A 20,752-nucleotide genomic window follows, 5' to 3' on the forward strand; every position below is an offset into this window, starting at 1 on the left:
CCGGTGACAAGGCACACAAGATTGCTCTTAGTAAGGATTTGGGAGAGGTGTGATGCAGTGGCCAGATCAGCTGACTCTGGAGCACCGGGCTCATGGTCCGATCCCTGGCAGCAGCTCAGCATCATGTAACTCTGGGCAACAGCTCACTTAATCTCCTCGACTCTACCCTGCACCTTGAAACCCTTATGCAGGTGATTTGTTTGTGCTTTGCAAACAGGAATTATTATTTTTATTAGTCAGGGACTCGTTTTTACCCATTCTGATTCTGTTCTCTTTTCCATATCTGGATGACACACAAAGAGAGGCAAGTAGGCCCCTCAAAAGTGGCCTGCACCTAGAACCACACAAGGGTATGAGTATGGAAGTCTTCTACATCGGCGTGACTGTAGTATTGCGGAGTGTAGGAGATCCCTCAGAGCATCCTACTGGAAGCTGCAGTGTGGGATAGGGACCAGAAATGCTCATCTGTACAGTTATAGCGATGGCCACTGGTATCATTTCTGTGCGAGAGCCGGGTATCAATTCTGTGTTTATGCCCCTGAACAGTACTCTTCAGATCCAGACATTTTTCAGCAACGTCTAAGTCTCAGTTTATTTAGGTGTCTATGGTAGCCCACCATGACCTCATCAGGGCAGGCTTTTCACCTCAACTCTACAAGAATAACGCTGAAAAAGCTCCCTTCTCTTCCTCTCGGATTAGAACCATTTCCAACCCATTTGCACCATTATAGCTATTTAGGATGAACCAGCTATCAAGGCAATGGGCACATGACTGGCAAGGCTACCATCCACTCATGAGCTGAGGTGCCCTCTAAGCTAAATGGAAAGGACATATCCATTTGTTGGTGTGTAAAATCCTCCTGAGACCACAACTCTGGGTGTCTGAGGTCCAGCATCGTCTGTCCTACCTTCTTGATGAAAGACCTAACTGCTTGATGTTGTGGTCCCAACTTGCTCCTGAAACCCAGGGTGCTGGGCACAATACATGTCCATTTGTCGACTCAAAGTAGACTGCTCTTCTATTTGAATAATGTGGGCATAGCTAAACTGGACAGATAAATATTTATTGCATTACCACAAAACCAGTGTCTTTGATCAAAAAGAATGTGTTTTTCCCTTTGGCATCCAAGCCTATCCGCAGTGTGTATGGAAACGATGTCGGGATTGACTAGAGAGGTAGAGTTCTGGAACAGGTTTGGTGCCACTGTGGCACCCCCTGCTAGCTGCGATTGGCACTGCTCTGCCCTAGCAATAGGAGTAAGATAGCTTTCCTCTGGAGGGTGGGCATGACAACATATTAGGTTAAAGGCAAAATGTAACACTCCTTCCTTGACGCGACTGGCAGTTATGTTTACTGTGTGTTGGGGGGTTAATGTTCTGCATGGTAAAGGTGGGAGCAACACCCATACTTTTTGAGGAGGCAAAGATTGTCACCTTTGTGACAGAGAACATTATAGCTTTCCCCTGAGAGGCAGAGCATAGTACCCTTGAAGGGGGAGACTGCGTGGTGCTTCTTTAAGGTAGAGGCTCAGAGTGCCATCTCTTGCTGATGGATGCTGATCATGACTATTTTCTGGTTCAGTTTCAGATTCATACCTCTTTCTGGACACTGGGAGTTGCACATTTTTCAGGTAGGTCATGAGTATCTCAGCCTTGTGGAGGTGGTTGTTAAGGTGCATCTACATGCTTGATGTTAGAAGTAGCACCATTACAATGGGTAGTTTACCTGACCAGGCTGAAGGCCAGCATCCTAGCACTGTGGACCTAATGCCGCTCTGGGCGGATCCTGGAATAGCACCATATTGTGTTGGTATATTATTCTTTCTGCAGCCTGTGATTCTGGTGCCAGGCATTTAGGCAACACTGCTTGCATATCTTAACAATACATCATCATGCCCTTGTTGGTGGAATCTGGTAATAACTGGCCTCTCCTACATGGGTGCTGTATGTCCTGCCAGCTCTGCTTATGCTAACCAACCCCACACAAGGTCTATGCTGTCCTGATATTAGTGCAGAAGAGATCTCCGTCCCCCTTCTGGGCCCTGTTGACACAGAGTTGGTTCAAAGCATGAAAGCCTACAATGCAAACCCTCTGAATGAGCACACCCTGAGCACCACATGCTCTCCAGGTCTCCCTTTTTTCTCCCTTTTTACTTGTACCTAAATTCAGAACCCTTCACATATCTCCTCACCTCTATTCCCACCTTCCCTGGTTCAATTATTACAAACAAAGGACAAAACGAGGTGAAATGCAAAGGAGATAATGTGACAGTCCCTCTGAGCAAGGGCGCAGTGGCCAAGAGGAGGTTGCACCACAACCCTGTCAAGCAACGACCACCTGCACTTGGACAAGCAGTCAGGAGTAGTGGCCCCTCAGGCTTCTCTTAAGCAGAGAATGGTGTCAGCAGTAGCACTCTTGTGGCCTACACGGTGGTCTCGTACTCCATCACCTCCTGAGCCTCCCCCACACTGCGGTATTGCAGACGTGGCGTGGCTGGAGAGGAGTATTCCAGTGCTAAAATGGTTTTACGGAGGCGCCTGTCTATAAAATGTGCGTCCCATGCAGGGTACTTTTTCCGTGGCAAGTCTATCCGGATGACAGGCCCTTCTGTCCGTAGAGTACGGGCCACAGGTGTGGGTGGGAGGCTAGGCCGCACTTGGAAGACAGGTATGCAGCTGTCCCTGTCTCCTGCTATGCCTTCCCGCTCAGCGCCTGTAGTCCGAGGCAGAGACCTTGGTGGGCTGGTAACCACCTCCCCAGGAGTCCCTGGACAGACCTCTTGCACCTCCTGGAAGACTGAGCCCTGAGTCTGACTTCCAAACATAGGCCCATTGGGGTGCAGTAGGCAGTAGTAGATGCACATGAAGAAGACTCCCAAGGCAAAGCTGCAGGTCACTACACAGACTATAAGAAGTGCACTGTAGTCTGAGATACTGTTGTGGTGAATCTCACGGTATTGGAACCAGAGTAGGGTGAGTGCCGCATTCTCAGAAAGCACAATGAGGTAATAGGTGGTCATGCGGCAGCGCGTGGGACCCTCCTTGACGTTGAACCAGCAGAAGATGTAAATGATGCCAACCACCATGTTGTAGATGATCTCCTCCCACTTGGACATGCAGAAGTCTGTCTCGTCACGGATGATCCAGAAGGTCATGAAGAACCAGTGGGCGACAATGAAGATGCCAAAGTAGAGCTGGAACACAGAGGCGAAGAGGGAGAAGGCGATGGCACGTGCAGCGATGGTGAAGAGGTGCCAGAGAATCTGTACAAGCACCCCCGTGTAGGACATCGGCATTTTGTCATCTCGTGAGTCGCGAAGCACTTTCTGGTAGGAGCCAATCATCCAGGCCAGCGAGACCAGTGAGGCCGATGCTGACAGACCTGCAATGAGAGAAAACGTAAGAAAGTCTCATCTGAGATCCGCAAGGACAAAGAATAAAGGGTATTGTAGGGTAGGACTCAGGAAAATATATCATAAAAAGGCATAAAACATACTTCCGGCGAAACTAGCACCCAATAGAGACTGTCGCCCAAAAAAATAATCTGTCAGTATAGAATTTTGTATTCTATCCCACGAGCTCCATATAAACACCATATAAGGTTAAAGGTAAGACATGAAGAGAAGGAGAGTATGACAAGGTGCTATTAAAAATGAGGGAAAGATAAGAGGGGAAAACAGAAAGGGATAGGTGCATAGAACAAGTGGTATATAGGACTTGTAGGCCTGTGAAGAGGTGAATGGAGCAATGTTTATAGGATGTGTCACAGATGTAAATAGCAGGAAATAGAGGGGAAATGGATCTGAGGTGGGGAAACATATTAATAGATGCACTGCCTATGTGTAGGAGATGAGAAAAAGAGAAAGCTGACTGATGGTAATGGAAGGACCTGCAGGAGCAGAAATTAAGAAAGAAAGGAAAAGAACATTGAAAAGTTTATAGAAAAGAGGAGTAAGTGAAAGAAGGAATAAAGAATGAAGAGATAGTAAAGTGAAAGTTTATGAGAAAGGGAAAGTAAAAATAATGCAGGAGGGAGAAAGAAATAGGGACAGTATTTAATAATTTATTACGCTAAAACACAACATAAATAAGCATTGGCAAAGTCATAGGTTCTCTACTTTTGACTTATTGGCTTTCCAAATGCATTTTACTGATGCTCCGTAACATTGGCAAACAGGAGGAAGAAACAAACAAGCACAAGGATGATGCTGGCGGATGCATCTTCTCTAAAGAGTATACATGTGTGATGATGTATGGGCACACATGCAGCACCACACTTGCACGAGCTGAGGGAATAACACAGGCACCATGTTTTCTTTCATCTATTTACCACTCTAAAATGCAGAAGCCATCTGGATTCGTAAATGAAAAAAAGTAATTAGTTGTGCAAAAGTGAAAGCACTTTTTACTCTGCCAGTGACCTAAGCTGCAAATGGCAGCTGATTGGTCCTCCAAAAAATGAATCCTCCAAAAAATGATTTAAAAAACAATGCTAAAGTTCAGGGATCAACTGAGGGTTAGGTATGGGTGTATATGGGATGGGAGCTAACGGTAGTGGGCAGGGGGCTAGGGGGCAATGGTGGACCATTAGGCTTAGCTAGCGGGAGGCCTAACAAATAACTTTAAAAAAGGCTAGGAGGGATGGGGAAAGCAAAAGAGAGCTTGATGAGAGGGATAAGGGAGTGACATAGCTCACTGGGATGAAAAGGTTTGGGGGTGGGGAAAGCTAAGGAGCGCTTGGGGAGAAGAACAAGGGAGTGACAGTTCACTAGGATGGGGCGATGGAGGGAGCAGAACACAAGAGAGCGAACTAGCAAACACCTACACTCTCATGGAGTGCTGAAAGGAAAAAGTAGTTCCCTGAATGTGAGCAGTGGAATAGTACCAGTCATCTAAAAAGGATGGTAAAGAGGATATAACAGTCAATGATGACGGCAAGCTATTTAAATAGGAAAATTAGATTTACAATGCAGCCAACCAATAGGCAGGCTGAACCGGAGGGCAGCAGCAATGCTGTTTAAAGGAATACTCTAAAGGTGAAAAATCTGGGGTTAGAAGTATCTTTCAAAATTGACCTTTTTAGGAAGGCCTGGCCCCACCTACTCACACCTTTGGGTCCATCTAGGACAAATCACCAACACTTAACTAGATTGTAGTTTTTACTCTCTATCCACACCCAAGATCTCCAGCGAGAAGGGATTGCTGATGGTGAAAAGGAGGCTACAGTCACCACTTCCCTAACTTCACACTAATCGGAAGATTAAAAAGCACTTCTAATCATCATGAGGAGGCAGCAAAACGAACACAAGAGGTGCCTATACATTCAGTGTCTAGTTTGTATTGAATGCATACAGCTTATAGTATGTATGTGGCATAGTCATGTAAATGTTCCTAAAATTACATCAAGCACTACACACTGCTGAGAGCCAGCAATGTTGCCTAGGCCCCTACCATACCTTTTTAAGGGGGAATCTTTTATAGAATAGCATTTTAAAATGAAGGACATATTGAAGTGAACTATACAAGCCTTGTAGAAGAGCTACTGTACATAACAAAAAGCCTGCCTGATGTGTTAGTTCAATCAAGATGAAACCCAAAGCCCTCCTGGCATCCAGATTATGAATTAATTCACTGTGCATCTGAAGTTCTGAGAAACTGAGAGAAGAAAAACTTCCTGGGTCACAAGGAAATATGCAGGACCCTTGGGCAGAAGGCATGGATGGGTCAGAGAGACCACTGCCTTTACGAAACACAAAGGGCCTCATTTACAACAAAATGATGCAGTATGGCACCACAAGCCATTTGGCTGCACCAAGCTGCATCAGTTTAAAAGCACAGGGATGTGACATATTTACAACGTATCATAATTGGCTGCCGTGTGCCAATGCAGGCACCCTTGCACCATGGTGCAGGGGTGCCTGCATTGTGGGGATGATTGTTGTTGTACAGAAGGGAAACCTTTCTTCACAAAGACAATCATTGATGGCGTTTTCCTCTTTCTATGCCCGCTGCAGAATGCAGCAGGCATAGATAGAGGAAAAAAATGAGGAGAAATAAAAGTATTTCTCCTCGTTGTGCCTCCTTATGCCTTCCCTGGGAGGCGTAGGATTCTGCCGCATTTCCAGGTTTACGAAACATTGTAAATCTGGGAATAGGGCAGAATCCATGGGTTATGCGTTGGAGCACCCACAGCAACACCCATGGCACGCCCTTTCATGCAAAGTGTTGCGTGAAAAGGGTCCTTATTTACAAGGCCATGAAGAGCCATGCAGGGTAGCTTTGCGTGGCCATTTGAATATGGAGGGGCACACTGCATAAACCAGAAATATTATATTGAAATTCAGAATAATTAAATTGTATTTGGTAGTTATCATGACCCGCACAATTAAATACACATACCCACGTTTTATATCTGACTCCCCAAAATATATGCACTTTCTCCAATGATTGTGGAACTGGAGTTAAACTGTTTAATCTAATATCTTCTTCCTCCAAACAGACGTGCTTTCCTAATGTGTGTGGAAGTGGAGTTAAAATAGTAAATAGGCCCCCACCGACCCTAGATATATATATTTTCTCCAATGTTTGAAAGACTGCAGATAAAATATTAAACCACCTTTCACCCCCAATTATATGCACCCTCTCCAGTGTTAATGGGACTTGAGTCTATTTAATATGCCCTCTCTAAGCCAAATATAGCACTTTCCCCAATGTCTGAAAGACTGGCGTTGAATAGTAAATCTTTTCTCCTCAAAATATTTTCAATTTCCCCAATGTTTCTTGGACTGTATATAACATATTTAATCTTTCTTCCTACATATATTAACAGTCCCAATGTTTGTTTGAGTGGATTTATAATATTAACTAAGACCCTCACTTCCCCAAACGTATGTACTTTCCCCACTATTTTTGGGACTAGAGTTAGAACAGCAAACCTATTTCCAATTCAAACAACCCTCAGCAATATGCACTCACCTCATTGTTTGAGAAGATTAGAGTTATAATATTTAATCCCCCGAAAAATATATGTACTTTCCTCAATGTGTGTGGGACTGGAGTTAGAACAGTAAACATGAACCCTAAATGATGTGCTCTTTCGCCGGTGTCTTTGGGACTGCAGTAAGAATATTTATTTATACAATGTCAAATATATGCGCTTTCCCCAATGCTCATGGCAATGGAGTTAGAATGGAATATGCTACTTACCAGTATGCATCTGTTCTTGGCATGTAGAGCTGCAGATCTACACACTTGTGCATAGATCGCCATCTGGTGTTGGACCCGGATGTTTGCAGTTGTTTTTCCTCTTGGAAAGTCTTTGGAAGTCACGAGGTCGGTGACTCCTCCTTTGGATCGTATTGCGCATGGGCTTCGGCTCCATCCTCAGATTTTCGCCGACAGGGAAAGATGAAGCGTAGTAATAACAGGAAAGATGCCCATGTGTGTTGTATCTAAATAAGATAAACTGGAACAGATAAAGGTAGCCGGGGAGGCGGGTGGGCGTGTGTAGATCTGCAGCTCTACATGCCAAGAACAGATGCATACTGGTAAGTAGCATATTCCGTTTGAGGCATATGAGCTGCAGATTACACACTTGTGCATAGATTATATAGCAGTACCCACCCTTAGCGGCGACCACCCGTATCTGTGGCAGTGGTTTGAAATAATGTTTTGAGTACAGCCTGGCCCACACTGGCCTGTTGCTTAGTTTGCACATCTACACAATAGTGTTTAGTGAAAGTGTGCGGTGTTGACCATGTAGCTGCTCTGCAGATATCATCTAATGGGATGTTCCCTAAAAATTCCATTGAAGCCCCTATTTTACGTGTAGAGTGGGCTTTAGGGGGAATGGATAGCGTTTGTTTTGCTTTGTGGTAGCAAATTTGAATGCATTTGACAATCCACCTAGCTATTCCCGACTTGGAGATGGGGTTGCCTTTGTGTGGTGGAGAGAAAGAGATAAACAGCTGTTTGGTCTTACGGAAAGGTTGTGTTCTCTGTATGTAGTAGAGTAATGCTCTTTTGACATCTAGTGTGTGAAGAGCTCTCTCTGCAACGGTCTGTGGTTGCGAGAAGAATACTGGTAGTTCTACCGCTTGGTTTAGGTGTAAGGGAGAAATGACTTTAGGGAGGAATTTTGGGTTGGTACGGAGAACAACCTTGTTATGGTGCATTTGGAGAAAAGGTTCTTGAATGGTAAGTGCTTGTATCTCACTGACCCTTCTGAGGGAAGTGATGGCTACAAGAAAAGTGGTTTTCCATGTTAGAAATTGAAGTTCACATTTGTGCAGAGGTACGAAGGGAGGCCCCATTAGTCTGGTGAGAACGATGTTTAGGTTCCACACAGGTGAGGGTGGTAGTCTGGGGGGAATTATTCTTTTAAGGCCTTCCATGAAGGCTTTAATAGCAGGTACTCTAAAAGTGATAGATGTTGCCTGTTTTGCAGATAAGCTGCTATGGCTGTGAGGTGCAGTCTAATAGACATATAGGCTAGATTGCATCTTTGTAGGTGTAGTAAATAACCTATAATGTGTTGAACGGACACATCTAGGGGATTGATGGTATTGTTGTGACAATAGACAACAAAACGTTTCCACTTGGCAGCGTAGCACGCTGTAGTGGTGGGTTGCCTAGCTTCTTTGATGACGTTTATACAGTCAGGGGGAAGATTGAGGTAACCGAATTCTAGGATTTCAGGAGCCAGATCGCTAGGTTGAGCTGAGCTGGGTCCGGGTGCCTGATCTCTCCATGGTTCTGGTTTAAGAGGTGTGGAGAGAGGTGTAACTTTTGGTGCGGTACTACAGATAGTTCCAGCAGTGTGGTGTACCACGGTTGTCTGGCCCAAGTTGGAGCTACTAGGATGAGTGTGAGGGAGTGTTGTTGTAGTTTGCGCACCACTAATGGAATGAGTGGGAGAGGCGGAAAAGCGTACGCAAATCTGCCTGACCAGTTCATCCATATTGCATTGCCCTTGGACAATGGGTGTGGGTATCTGGCGGCGAAGCTTGGGCATTTGGTGTTTTTGTGGGTGGCGAAGAGGTCTATCTGCGGATGCCCCCACATTTGAAAGTACGGGTGAAGAACTTGTGGATGTAGTTCCCACTCATGGATCTGTTGTGTCTGTCTGCTGAGTAGATCGGCCATAGTGTTGGACATGTTGGGCCAGGAGAAAGATTTTCTGGGGTATGGCCCATCTCCATATGCTCTGTGCTAGGTAAGAGAGCTGTGGAGAGTGTGTGCCGCCTTGTTTTTGTATATAGTACATGGCTGTCATGTTGTCTGTGCGGACTAGGACTGCCTTGCCTGAAATCTGTGTTTAAAATGATTTTAGGGCTAAAAATATGGCTAGTAACTCCAGATGGTTGATGTGGAGTAACGTTTGTTGAGGTGTCCATCTGCCCTGCATGGTGTGATGTAATAGGTGAGCTCCCCAGCCGGAGAGCGATGCGTCCGTTGTCAGTATTATCTGAGGAACCGGGTCCAGGAACGGTCGCCCTTTGGAAAGGTTTTTGGTGGTCCACCACTGCAGAGAGCGATGGGTACGACCGTCTACCAACACCAGATCTGTTAATTGACCCTGGGCCTGGTTCCATTGGTGCGCTAAGCACTCTTGGAGAGGACGCATCTGGAGTCTTGCGTGAGGTACTATGAATATGCAAGAGGCCATCATCCCGATTAGTTGCATAAACACTCAAGCTGGAAGGGAGTGTTGTGCCGTAAATTTTGCGCGTAGAGCCTGAATGCTTGTGATCCTGGCTGGACTGGGGTAGGCTAGCGCTTTTGAGGTGTCTATGGTGGCACCGAGGTATTGTTTTACGTGGGACGGTTGCAGATGGGACTTTGTGTGGTTTACCGTGAAGCCCAGTTGGTGAAGTAGCTGGATAGTGGCATGCATGTGTTGTACACACTGGTTGTATGAACTGGCTTTTACCAGCCAGTCATCTAGGTATGGGAAGACATGGATGTGTTGTCTCTTGAGGTGTGCTGCCACGACTGCTAGGCACTTGGTGAATACTCGTGGTGCTGTTGTGACTCCGAATGGGAGTACTTTGAATTGGTAGTGTTGGTTGTCCACTACACATCTGAGGAACTTCCTGTGAGCATTGTGTACAGGAATGTGGAAATAAGCGTCTTTTAGGTCTAAAGTGGTCAGGAAGTCGTTTTGGGAGAGCAGGGGAAGTACCTGCTGAAGTGTTACCATGTGAAAATGGTCTGAGTGTATGTATGTGTTTAGGGGCCGGAGGTCTAGGATGGGCCGTAGAGTCTCGTCCCGTTTTGGTATGAGAAAATATAGGGAGTAAACCCCCAGATTTCGTTGGTTGGTAGGATCGTGTTCTATCACCCCTTTTTGTAGAAGGGAGATTACCTCCTGCTTTAGTAATGTTAGATGTTCCTGTGACATTGGGCGTTGTCTGGGTGGAATGTTTGGGGGGGGGTAGACATTAGTTCTAGGCAGTAGCCTGACCGAATTATTTGTGTTACCCATTTGTCTGAGGCGATGGTAGCCCAGACATGAAGGAAATTTTGGAGTCTGCCCCTGACCGGAGTGGGATGGTCTGGGGGGAGTGGAGGGAAGTCACTGGGTAGGTGTGGAGGCAGAGCAGGCGGTGTTTGTCTTGCCTTTATTATTGTTGCCCCTGTAGCCGCCTCTTTAGTAACCCCTTGTGAAGGTGGATTGGGTAGGAGCTTTATATGAAGTGGAAGCGGTATCAGAGGAGTAGCCTCTAGATGTGCTCCGAAAGGAGGAACGGAGAAAGGAACGCCTGGGAGGGTGTGATTGTAAGGCTCCCATAGATTTGGCCGTGTCCGTGTCTTTTTTCATCTTTTCAAGGGCCTCATCCACTTTTGGGCCGAACAGATGTTCCTGGTCAAAGGGATGGTTCAGGATGGAAGCTTGTACTTCTGGTTTAAATACTGAGATCCTGAGCCAGGCATGGCGATGGAGGAGGACGCTAGTATTGATGGCCCTGGAGGCGGTGTCTGCTGCATCTAGGGCACAACGGATGGAGGTATTAGTGATGGTTTTTCCCTCCTGAATTAACTCGTTTGCCCTATTTTTGTGTTTGTCAGGGAGGTGTTGCATTATGGCTTCTAGTTCGTCATAATGGGCCCTGTCATATCTTGCTAGTAGCGCTTGTGTATTGGCGATACGCCATATGTTGGCAGCTTGTGATGCAGTGCACTTGCCGGATGCGTCCAAGAGTTTTGACTCTTTGTCAGGTGGTGGTGCTTCGCCTGACGCCTGGGAGTTGTCCATCCTTCGTGCTGTGGACACTACCAGGGAATCTAGTGGTGCTGGCCCTCTGATGTAGGAGGGATCTCTAGGGGCGGCTTTATATTTCTTCTCGATGCGCAGGTTAAAGACCCTGGCTGACTGGGTCTTTAAAGACCTCTGGCGCATGTTTTATAACCCCTTTGAGCATGGGCAGTATGGAGGTGGCCCTATGCGTGGTGTCGAAAGTATCGAGGTGGAAATCCTCCTCCACGGGGTCAGTATGGAGATCTACCCCATCATAGTGTGCAGCCCTTTGGAGTAAATGGTTGAACCCCATCTGGTGGGGATGGTCTCGAAGGATAGAGATCATCTTGTGGGACGTTAGGGATGTCGGGGATGTTATAGTCGTCCAATGGGTCTGGGGAGCCTGTGGGAGTGGAGTCCCCTGTGGGTAAGTCATGGGGTACGTCCCCTATGTCATCATATGTGTTGTCATGATCATCATCATCCAGAGGGGGTGTTGAGGAATGATGAGGAGGGGGTGGAGAAGGAGAAGGTGGAGGGGGGGAAGAGGTGGGGAAGGTATTCTGAAAGGTGAGGTAGCAGAGTCCTTCCTTTTTGGAGGTGGAGCTGGGGCAGGTTTTTCCAGCTGTCTCTTTTTGATGCTGAGCATCAAATGTCCGGTTTTGGGATCCTTGATCAATGTCTTTTGCAAGGGATCCGGCGTAAAGAGTTCTTCTGAAGGTGGTTTATCCGTCGGCGCCGAAGGCATCGGGGCTGTTGGTTTTCTGGCTTTAGTGTCCTGTTTGGAAGTATGCGGCTTGGAAAGGGCTTTTTGTTTGGTCGGTGCCGAGATGGGTTTTGGCTTCCAGATCTCGGTGCCGGTGGCCTTGTGTGCTTTTGTCGGTTCCGGGGATGGAGTCGGTACCGAGGAGCTGTAACTGGGTTTCGGCACCGAGTGTTTCGGTATGGGGCTCGGTGCCAAAGAGGAGGCCATTTTCTTTTTCGGTGTTGGTGTGGAGGAATGTTTGTCGTGGGCTGGCTCGAGCCCGAGCCACCGGAAGGCTTAATCAGCTTCTTTACCGGTCCTGAAGGTGCGGTGTGGGAAGCAGTGTCTTTGGTCTTACCTAGGCCCGGAGGCGAAGGCGTGATCAAAGCCTTTTTCGGTGCCGGCGAGTGTGTGGGGGGGGGCAAATTGGTACTCATGACCCTCTGTGCCGGAGTAATGTCCTCCACATCTGAATCGTCGGCTTCGGAGGTGTTGACGAGGCCCTCGTCGGTGTGGTATTCTTCTGGAGCGTCGACGCCCTCTCCGAAGATGTCATCTGGAATCGCTGTCGACGTGTGTGCCATGGTTCTTCTTGCCCTTTGGTCTCGAATAGTTTTCTTGGACCGGAAGGAATTGCACGCTGGACAGTCTTGAGCCTCGTGTTCAGGGGAGAGGCAGAGATTACATACTTCGTGGAGATCGGTGTGGGGGAATTTGGACCCACATCGAGGGCACTTCTTGAAGGGAGTCCTTTCCATGAGCAAGGACCGGAGCTTGGGTAGGCCCGAAGGCCGGCGTCGACGACTGGAATCGAAGTTCTTGATCGATGAGAGCCGCGCCGAGTGTGGAGATCGCGATCAAAACAATACCGCAAATTGGGGTGAGGATTGCGCGTCGATTGAACTGGAAACCTGTTGGGAACCGGAGCGCGAAGATCACATCCGAGCCCGATGGCGGAAAAAAACAATCTGAGGATGGAGCCGAAGCCCATGCGCAATACGATCCAAAGGAGGAGTCACCGACCTCGTGACTTCGAAAGACTTTCCAAGAGGAAAAACAACTGAAAACATCCAGGCCCAACACCAGATGGCGATCTATGCACAAGTGTGGAATCTGCAGCTCATATGCCTCGAACATTTAAATATGACCTCGCCAAACATATGCACTTTCCCCAGTGTTCATTTATTTGGAGTTAGAACACCAAATGCCACCTCACATATTATAAATATTATTTGGGTTGGTAGGATTGTAATTATCATATCAGATTTTGTAACTTTTTTTGTACTTTCAATTTTATAGTGTTCATGTTATTTATTTAGAAAATGTTTTAAAAAATTTTGATATACAGCAATTTATTATTTTAATAATTTACAATAATAGAATGAATGTTGAGTGTAGGTTTTGAGATTTGTGTTCATATTTAAATTATGTCTATTGACAATTAAGTATTTCCATATTGTTGGAAATAAATAGTGTACATTATTTAATAAAAACATTTTGTGTTCGTTATGCTGTTAGACCAAACATACTTGTTACAAAATTCATCAGATTATTTTTATAATAAAGTATATTTTGTCAACTATTTTTTAAAATATAAAACGTTTATAGCACTTTTAATTATTTATATAAATGACAAATGTATTTATATTTTAAATATTTTATATATATTTTAAAATAATTACAATATTTTAATCAGTTTAAATACTATTACTTAAAAATAAATATATTTTTCATAATGATATCGATACTTTGGAACACTATTTTATTAGTAGATTTTTCTTATGTATAATGTTCATTTTAAATTTGCATATAGTTATAAATGATATATTGGTGGTAAATATTTTCAGATGTACTACTACTAAGTGTCAATATTTTTGCAGTAGGCATTTTTGTCAACTATAACATAGGTATGGAATGTCAATAACTTGGATACAGCTATTTTAACCTTGATACATTTGTTTGGTTAGGTAATTTTGTGGTCGATATTTGGGACTACAACCATGTTTAGTAGGAGTAGACCAGAAGATAACGCATTAGATTTGCTGGGATTAATTGACAGTAAAAGTGGAAGTCTATTTAAGGTACTTTTATCCTTGGCACACTTCAGGCTTGGAAAGCACATTAATAAAATCTGTTATTCACCCAGCCAGTGTTCTGATGGATCCCAGTAAGTTTGCCAGAAGTTCTACAGACTCTAAATGGCTAATTACAGAAGATGTCTGTTTGGCCCCTACCAGAGATCCTAATGTACTGATTCCTATCAACCAGAGTTCAACCAGTCAACTACCTGATTTGTTTCTGAAACACTAGTGCTGTCTTGCCTGCTGCTTTCCCTGATTACCCGCCTCCCTAATGTAAGATATTTGAGTACCTGGAGTGAAGTGCTAGCAATACTCATACAATGATGCAACCTTGTCATGCTGCTCCACCACCTTCTCACTGCAGGAGTTTTTCCAACTCTTGCAAAAGTCTATACACTTTGAGCTCCGGCCAGATACATTAGCCATCATAGAGCACTGCTTGGACTGAATCATTTGTCTCAACCCACTCAACAGAGAGAAAACAAGGTCTAGAAAGGCCGCAACTAAAACACTAACTGAGAGAAACCTTTGTGAGCATCCGTACACCTTGTTTGGAGTCAGCTGTCTTGGGACATGTTCAACCACTTGGCTATTTTGACTTTTATTTTTTCTTTACTACAAAAACCTCAAAAGCAGGCGTGGTCTTGTGAAACATCCATCGAAAGAAGGCGTCTCTGTATATTGTAATCCGTTTGATATTATTGGGATATTTTACATCTGCATTGTAAGATTTATCATGTTTTGTGACGTTTTGTTTTGTTTGTGATCCTCTGCTCAGTTGCCCAGCATGTATTTAATATGGCACCACAGCAATCTAGCACAGAATGAAGAAATATAGTAAACAAAGTCTTGGGACCTCTCCCGTTGGTGGAGAGTTTGCTTCAGAAAACTAAATACAAACTCGTTTTTCCCTATTTGACTGGGTTTCAGGGTATGTGTGTGTGTGTACATGCATTCATGCGGTCCTAAAATGGAGGGCTTTGATGGCAGAGATTTGTAGACGTTTTTAGTAGATGTCTCCTTTGGTAACTGCTGCAGCCCATTTCCCCAACCCCCGGCAACCAATGCATATATCCGTGCATCTCAAGTTTGGTGACTCTGGGTTGGCCACAAATGCTACGGTGAAAAAGAGATGAGAACCTATCCTAGAGGGGCTCCACCTGAGTTTGTTGACCTAGTCCCCACCGAAACGGATGACCTAGCCGCCTTTGCCACAGCACACCCGTGCTAATCAGAAGATGATAATGTCTCAACTGAGAAACGCTTGGAAAACCTCTCTGGACTACTCGTGCCCAATAAGATGCACATCACCATGCCAGAGTAAATAGAACAAACACAAGGTGGTACACCTTGCTCCAGAATTAATGCATTCATATCTGTCAAAACACTCAGAGTCCCAAGCTTTTGGGAACAATGTAAATATTGAGCTACTGCAATTTACTAGGCTAGTTAAACTTATGTAAACAAAAGAGTTGCTCTTTTTTCAAAAGAAATAGCAGCAACTGGACATTCAGGTTTTTGGGGGGTTTTCTTTTGAAGTTTTATATTGCACAAACTCAACCCAAAGGTATCAGAGTGCTTTACATGAGCACCAGTTGCATTACAGAGGGACACATTCATTAGATTATTGTGCATTGTTCAAGTATCAACTGCATCTGAGTTTTTAAATCTCACCCTTCAAGAGTGGACTTTGACTGAGTGACCTCGCCAGACTCTGAGAGTCAGTGCCCCAAAGGAAGGCTCTCTTCTGCTCTTTGAGATGCACAGTAGTAAGTCCCTGGGGTCCAGGGATGACTGGCAACCCTTATCACAAGCATAGGTCAGAACCTCTTACTTCCCCAAACCTGGACAAATGGCCTGATTAAATTCCTTCTGTTTCCTAAAGAGAAATCCCCAGACATCTGGCAGAGGGTGAATCCCCAAAAAGTACTCAGCCCCACTGAAGCAAATCCTTTACAGTTCCTGATGTAAATGAGTCATACATAAAAAAGACTGCTCATGATCCCGGCACTCCCTACAGTACTGGTAAACATAAGTCTCAGAGAAATGTGAGAGGCAGGAAATGAACTCCTGCTGTACAGGCAGGAGGTGAAGGGCTGAGGAAAGCTGCCAGAGAAAGGTCCTAGCTGTCAAAGAAAAATAAGAATCTGGAAGAACTCATGAGACACATGAAGATTGTTTAAAAGGAGTTGTGGCAAGTCAGCCGGGTGCTTAGGGGGTCAATAGTGTATCCATCAATAGTGCAGCAAGTGCAGTGGCACCCGGGGGGCCATCTGCATCCCAATAGGGGTGATTCTCAACTACACACCAGGACAAACATGTATGGGGTTGGAATGCATTTGCACCGGGGCTCCAAATCCTCATTAGAAGATGGGAACTATATAGTGCGGAGGTGCTCCAGACCCCCCCAAATAGTGAGAGTAGTGAAACAGAGGAGCCAGACCAAAAATAAAAAGTGGAAGCGAGAAGACGTGGTTAGAGAATAGGTTAAAATCTTTTTTAAAAGACAGGGAGAATTTGTAAATTTATGTAAAAGAGAGAAAAAACATAACATAAACGAAGTAAAAAGGTACCCCTGTGCAATACTAGGATGCATTTCAGGGCCTCCCATTTATGCAATGCCTGCACTTCGTGACACATACCATCAATGTACATAGCTTGAATGATGGAGAGCACTTCTGTGAGGATAATGAAATGAGTAGGCTGGCCATGCTTCCGGATTTGTTGGGACAGTCTTGGGTTTTTCATCATCTGTCCCGCAGAATTCACTAAATTTAGCACATATCCAGAGGCTGCTTCTCCTTTACAGCGGAGGAGCGTCGCCCCACTTAAATACCTCCATAACCCCATGAAAAATAAAATGGTAATGTATTACCATTTTATTTTTCATCCCCATCCTGAGCCATGCGCCAGGGTGGGGGCAGGGCGCTGCTGAGTGACAGCAGCAAGGAGGAGGGTGGGCTGTCTGTGTACTTATGTTTAAAGTGTCCATGCCTTTTTGGTCGGCCGTCTTGAGACAGCCAGACACACATGCGCACTTTAAACAGCTCTGAGTCAGTGCAAGCCTCCGTAGAGCGCAGAGTAAGGCTGCTCCCTCCAATCTGGGTGCTGCTCTCACAGTATGAGAGCAGCACCCTGATTGGTAGAAGGAGTTCAGGCTCCAGCTTCCAGTTCCTGTGGAGGTCCGGAGCGGAGGTCGTTGCGTATGCCTGGTAAGATTTATTTTTTATTTTTGTGCCCCCTATTTCCCCCCCCCCCCCCACTTCCCGGTAGATGCCAGCGGCTTCTGCACATATCCAAGATTTAATTGAGGGTTGATCGAACACAGAGGGAAGCAACATTTCATGAGTTGCAAAGCAAAATTAGTCAGCACCCCCTAGCAGAAAGTCGTTATACTAACACAATTAATACTGTGTGTAAAGATTGCATCTAAGTACCCTTAATGTCTCAATGCCTGTGCTTCCAATGCGGGAAAGTGCTGTCAATTAAGTTGTTCCGCGCCCTTCAGTCGATGGAAACCTGTAGTCTTACATCTATGTTTGTGGAATGTCCTAGTATTATTTTTTAAAATCTGGTCACCATAGAAGTGAGTGGAGGGAGGAATGCTAAATTGAATAGAAGGACTCGATTGAAGAAGTAATAAGAGGTGGCTGGGTTAGGCTACCACTGGTAGCCCAATGGGAGTTTTACTAATGTCTACCTTAAACACCACACCAGATGTCAACTTGAGAAGGGCGATTTATTATGAGGTGGAGGGTCAGCGAAAGTCGTTTGTGGTTGCAAAGCATGAAATTTGCCAGATCCAAAATTTTGCGACCACAACATAATGCCGCAATATGGTTTTATCAATCCATTCTGAATCACAATTAGGAACGGCACAAAAGGGGCGTCACCGCAATTGTGGTGGCAAGGATGCACATGACATGATGGGGTCTGCTGGCCTTTGCGGGCCTACATCCCTGCATTTGCACCCATTTGTATATGCTCCCATAATTCCTCCTGTCTCATTATTATTAAATGTTGTAATAATCTCATCACAAAATCTATATCCGAAGGGGGTTTTGTGACCATGGATTTACTTACATATCTTTTATCACACTTTTGGACCAGAGAGCCCACCAGCCATATACCAAGTAGCCAAAATGACCAGAGCACCATTGGAGTTGAGGAGGGAATACGTTACCCTGTAACGGATCGATGCGGCTCTGCTGGACCATGATGCTCAGCTGCAGGACCAGCTGAGGGGCGCTCTTCAGGAATGTTTCCAGGAGGCGCAGCATGCTGATGTCGGCACTCTCAAACATCATCCTCCAGTAGAAGTGTCTTTGCCGGTGCTCAGACTGCCAGCGGCTCTGTAGGCCGAGGTAGAGGGCCCGCAGGTACCTGCAGAGTAGAGAAGAGACAAACAATCGGACAAGGAGTGAGTGTGGTTGTCTTGAGGTCAAAGAAGAGTTCTAGCGTAGAAGGCACTCAGGCAGCTTCTGATGAGGTAGACTTAAGAGGCAAGACATAGGGTAAACATGTAGTTCTGCAAGCTGGGCGACTGGCCAGTGTAAGAGGTCTGCTGCTATCCATTGAGGGTATGGTGCAAGAGGCTGGACAGAGAGTGAGGGGGTCAAGATAGAGAGGCAAGAGATTCCCGCATCTAAGAGAAAGCAAGAGACAAATGTAGATCAAACCATGAATATCTGAACTATCAGACAGTCATGAAAGGGACAGAGTTCAGAGAACGGATGAGAATTGATATCTTCAGGCCAAGGTAGACACTGAGGTTAGAAGGCCAAGGCAGAAGGGGAGCGTAGAGAGCCAGCAACCCAGCAGACTCAAGCGGTGTGGAAAGTAGGCATTCCCAAGGACAACGAGGGCTGGGGAATGGGCAAAGGGTGAGGATGGAGATATACAGGTGATGAGGGAAGGCCAGGGTGCTTGTCTCATGGGCATTTGTGAAAGGAAGAGAAAACAAGAGACCGCATGAAGAACGGGGTTTGGTGGCACAGACGGATGGTGGAGAACAGCAAATTCTACAGTATTGAAAGGCACTGCTCTCAGTCTAATACGTATGTGGAATATTTATATTTGAGCACAGAAAATGTCAGACTGGCACATTTTAAATTCAACAGTTTTTCTTTGTGGTAAACCCTTGCCTGCAGTAACCCAAGGGCATGGCCGATGGCCATGCCCTGTAGGTGCTGCGCAAATGGCAAGGCCATTTGACTTTCCATTTGCGCTCTACCCATGCCTTCAGTACAGCTGTGACATTGTTACAGTCTATGTCCTTGGAACAGTATTCATACCAGCTGTCTCTACAAGGAAACCCATTGTCTTAAATCGTGTGATCTTCAGGAACTCTACTGATCTGTTAACTTTCACTCAAAGATTTTCGCTGCTGAAGGCAGTCCGGGCAAATTAAGGACCCAACATTACAGATTTCCATGGTATTTACTAAGGGACAAATGTAGGTAAAAGCAGTTTTGCAAGTCCTTAACAGCGAATTTTAGGGGATCATTATTAAGAACTCGCAAAATGCTATGTAGGTAGGAAGCACAATATTTTTGCGATTCCTTAATATTCCTTAAATGCAAATTGCAAATTGCGATTCGCAATCAAGGAATAGCTTCCCATTCATTCCTATGGGCCAAGAAACCCATAGGAATGAATGGGAATTGCGCACGCAATTTGCAAATACCCAATAGGTACTCGCAAATTCCGTGCGCAATTTCAAGGGTGCAAGGGTTCCAGAGGGACACCCTGTTGCACCCCTGAAATGTGCATGTGTGCACATGTGGCACACATACATGCCCTAAGGTCACATGGCACTTTAAAAAAAGCAAAATAGTGCTTTTTAAAGGCAATCGCAAATTACCACCAACTTGAAGTTGGTGGTAATTTGCGATTACTTAAGGCCAAATCGCATTTTCTTTTGTGCTTCTTACATTGCATTTAAGGAATCGCAATTTGCGATTCCTTAAATGCAATCGCAAAATAGGGAATTGCAAATTTTGAGATTCCTTATTTTGCGAGGGGGTTTTTGTGTGCTACATTGCACACTGCTAATTTGCAATCGCAAACGCTGAAATTCTGCAAATTTCAGCGTTTGCGATTGCAAATTGGCTTCCTACATCTGGCCCTCAGTTCCTAGAAGACCCAACTAGCAATGGGCTTGATTTCCACACCAACAATTACCAATCCCCTCAGTATGGTTAATTCCATTTTCCAGATCACTTGTAATGAGGGCTTCTATGTTTCTTTAGAATTTTGTTAAGAACCAAGTTGAAGTCGGTGACTTTGGTAGCATTTTAGGATACCGAATGAGTAAGAGAAGTCTAAAATGTGCATAATTCCTCCAAAAAGTTAAAGAGGCGGCTGTCACAAATAATGTTAAGCTCCAGGTTGCCAATGAAATATGCAGTTCAGATTCAAAGTTTGAGGTTCAAAGATTGCAGTTTCTAATTTGCAAACCACAATACCAAAATATTAATTATTTTTATTCTCAAAATGTTGGGGATTTTTAAAAAAAATGCTGGGCAGATTTACACTAATCCAAGAAAGCATACCAAATGCAGTGGCCTGTTTGCTCATGCTCACTTTGGCGATGATCTCTACAGCATTTTTTGTGATATTCTTGACAGCAAGTGAATGTTTATTCCCCGCTCTCAAAAGCATTTTGTTGAAAAAGCCTTTTATGTG

The 20,752-nt window shown here is 45.1% G+C and overlaps 1 protein-coding gene across 1 annotated transcript in view; it reads right to left on the reverse strand.

Moving 5' to 3' along the window:
* Positions 1-214: 214 nt before the first annotated feature.
* The window catches only part of XKR7 (XK related 7), an 83,825-nt gene continuing 63,287 nt past the window's right edge, over positions 215-20,752 (reverse strand). The window contains exons 2-3 of the mRNA XM_085619506.1: positions 18,249-18,448; positions 215-3,382 (exon numbers count right to left, since the gene is read on the reverse strand). Of these exons, the coding sequence (XP_085475632.1) occupies positions 2,424-3,382; positions 18,249-18,448 (1,159 nt within the window). The 3' untranslated portion in view covers positions 215-2,423. The remainder of the gene's footprint in view (positions 3,383-18,248; positions 18,449-20,752) is intronic.

This window comes from Triturus cristatus, chromosome 7 (assembly GCF_964204655.1).
Source record: "Triturus cristatus chromosome 7, aTriCri1.1, whole genome shotgun sequence".
NCBI classification, from domain to species: Eukaryota; Metazoa; Chordata; class Amphibia; order Caudata; family Salamandridae; genus Triturus; species Triturus cristatus.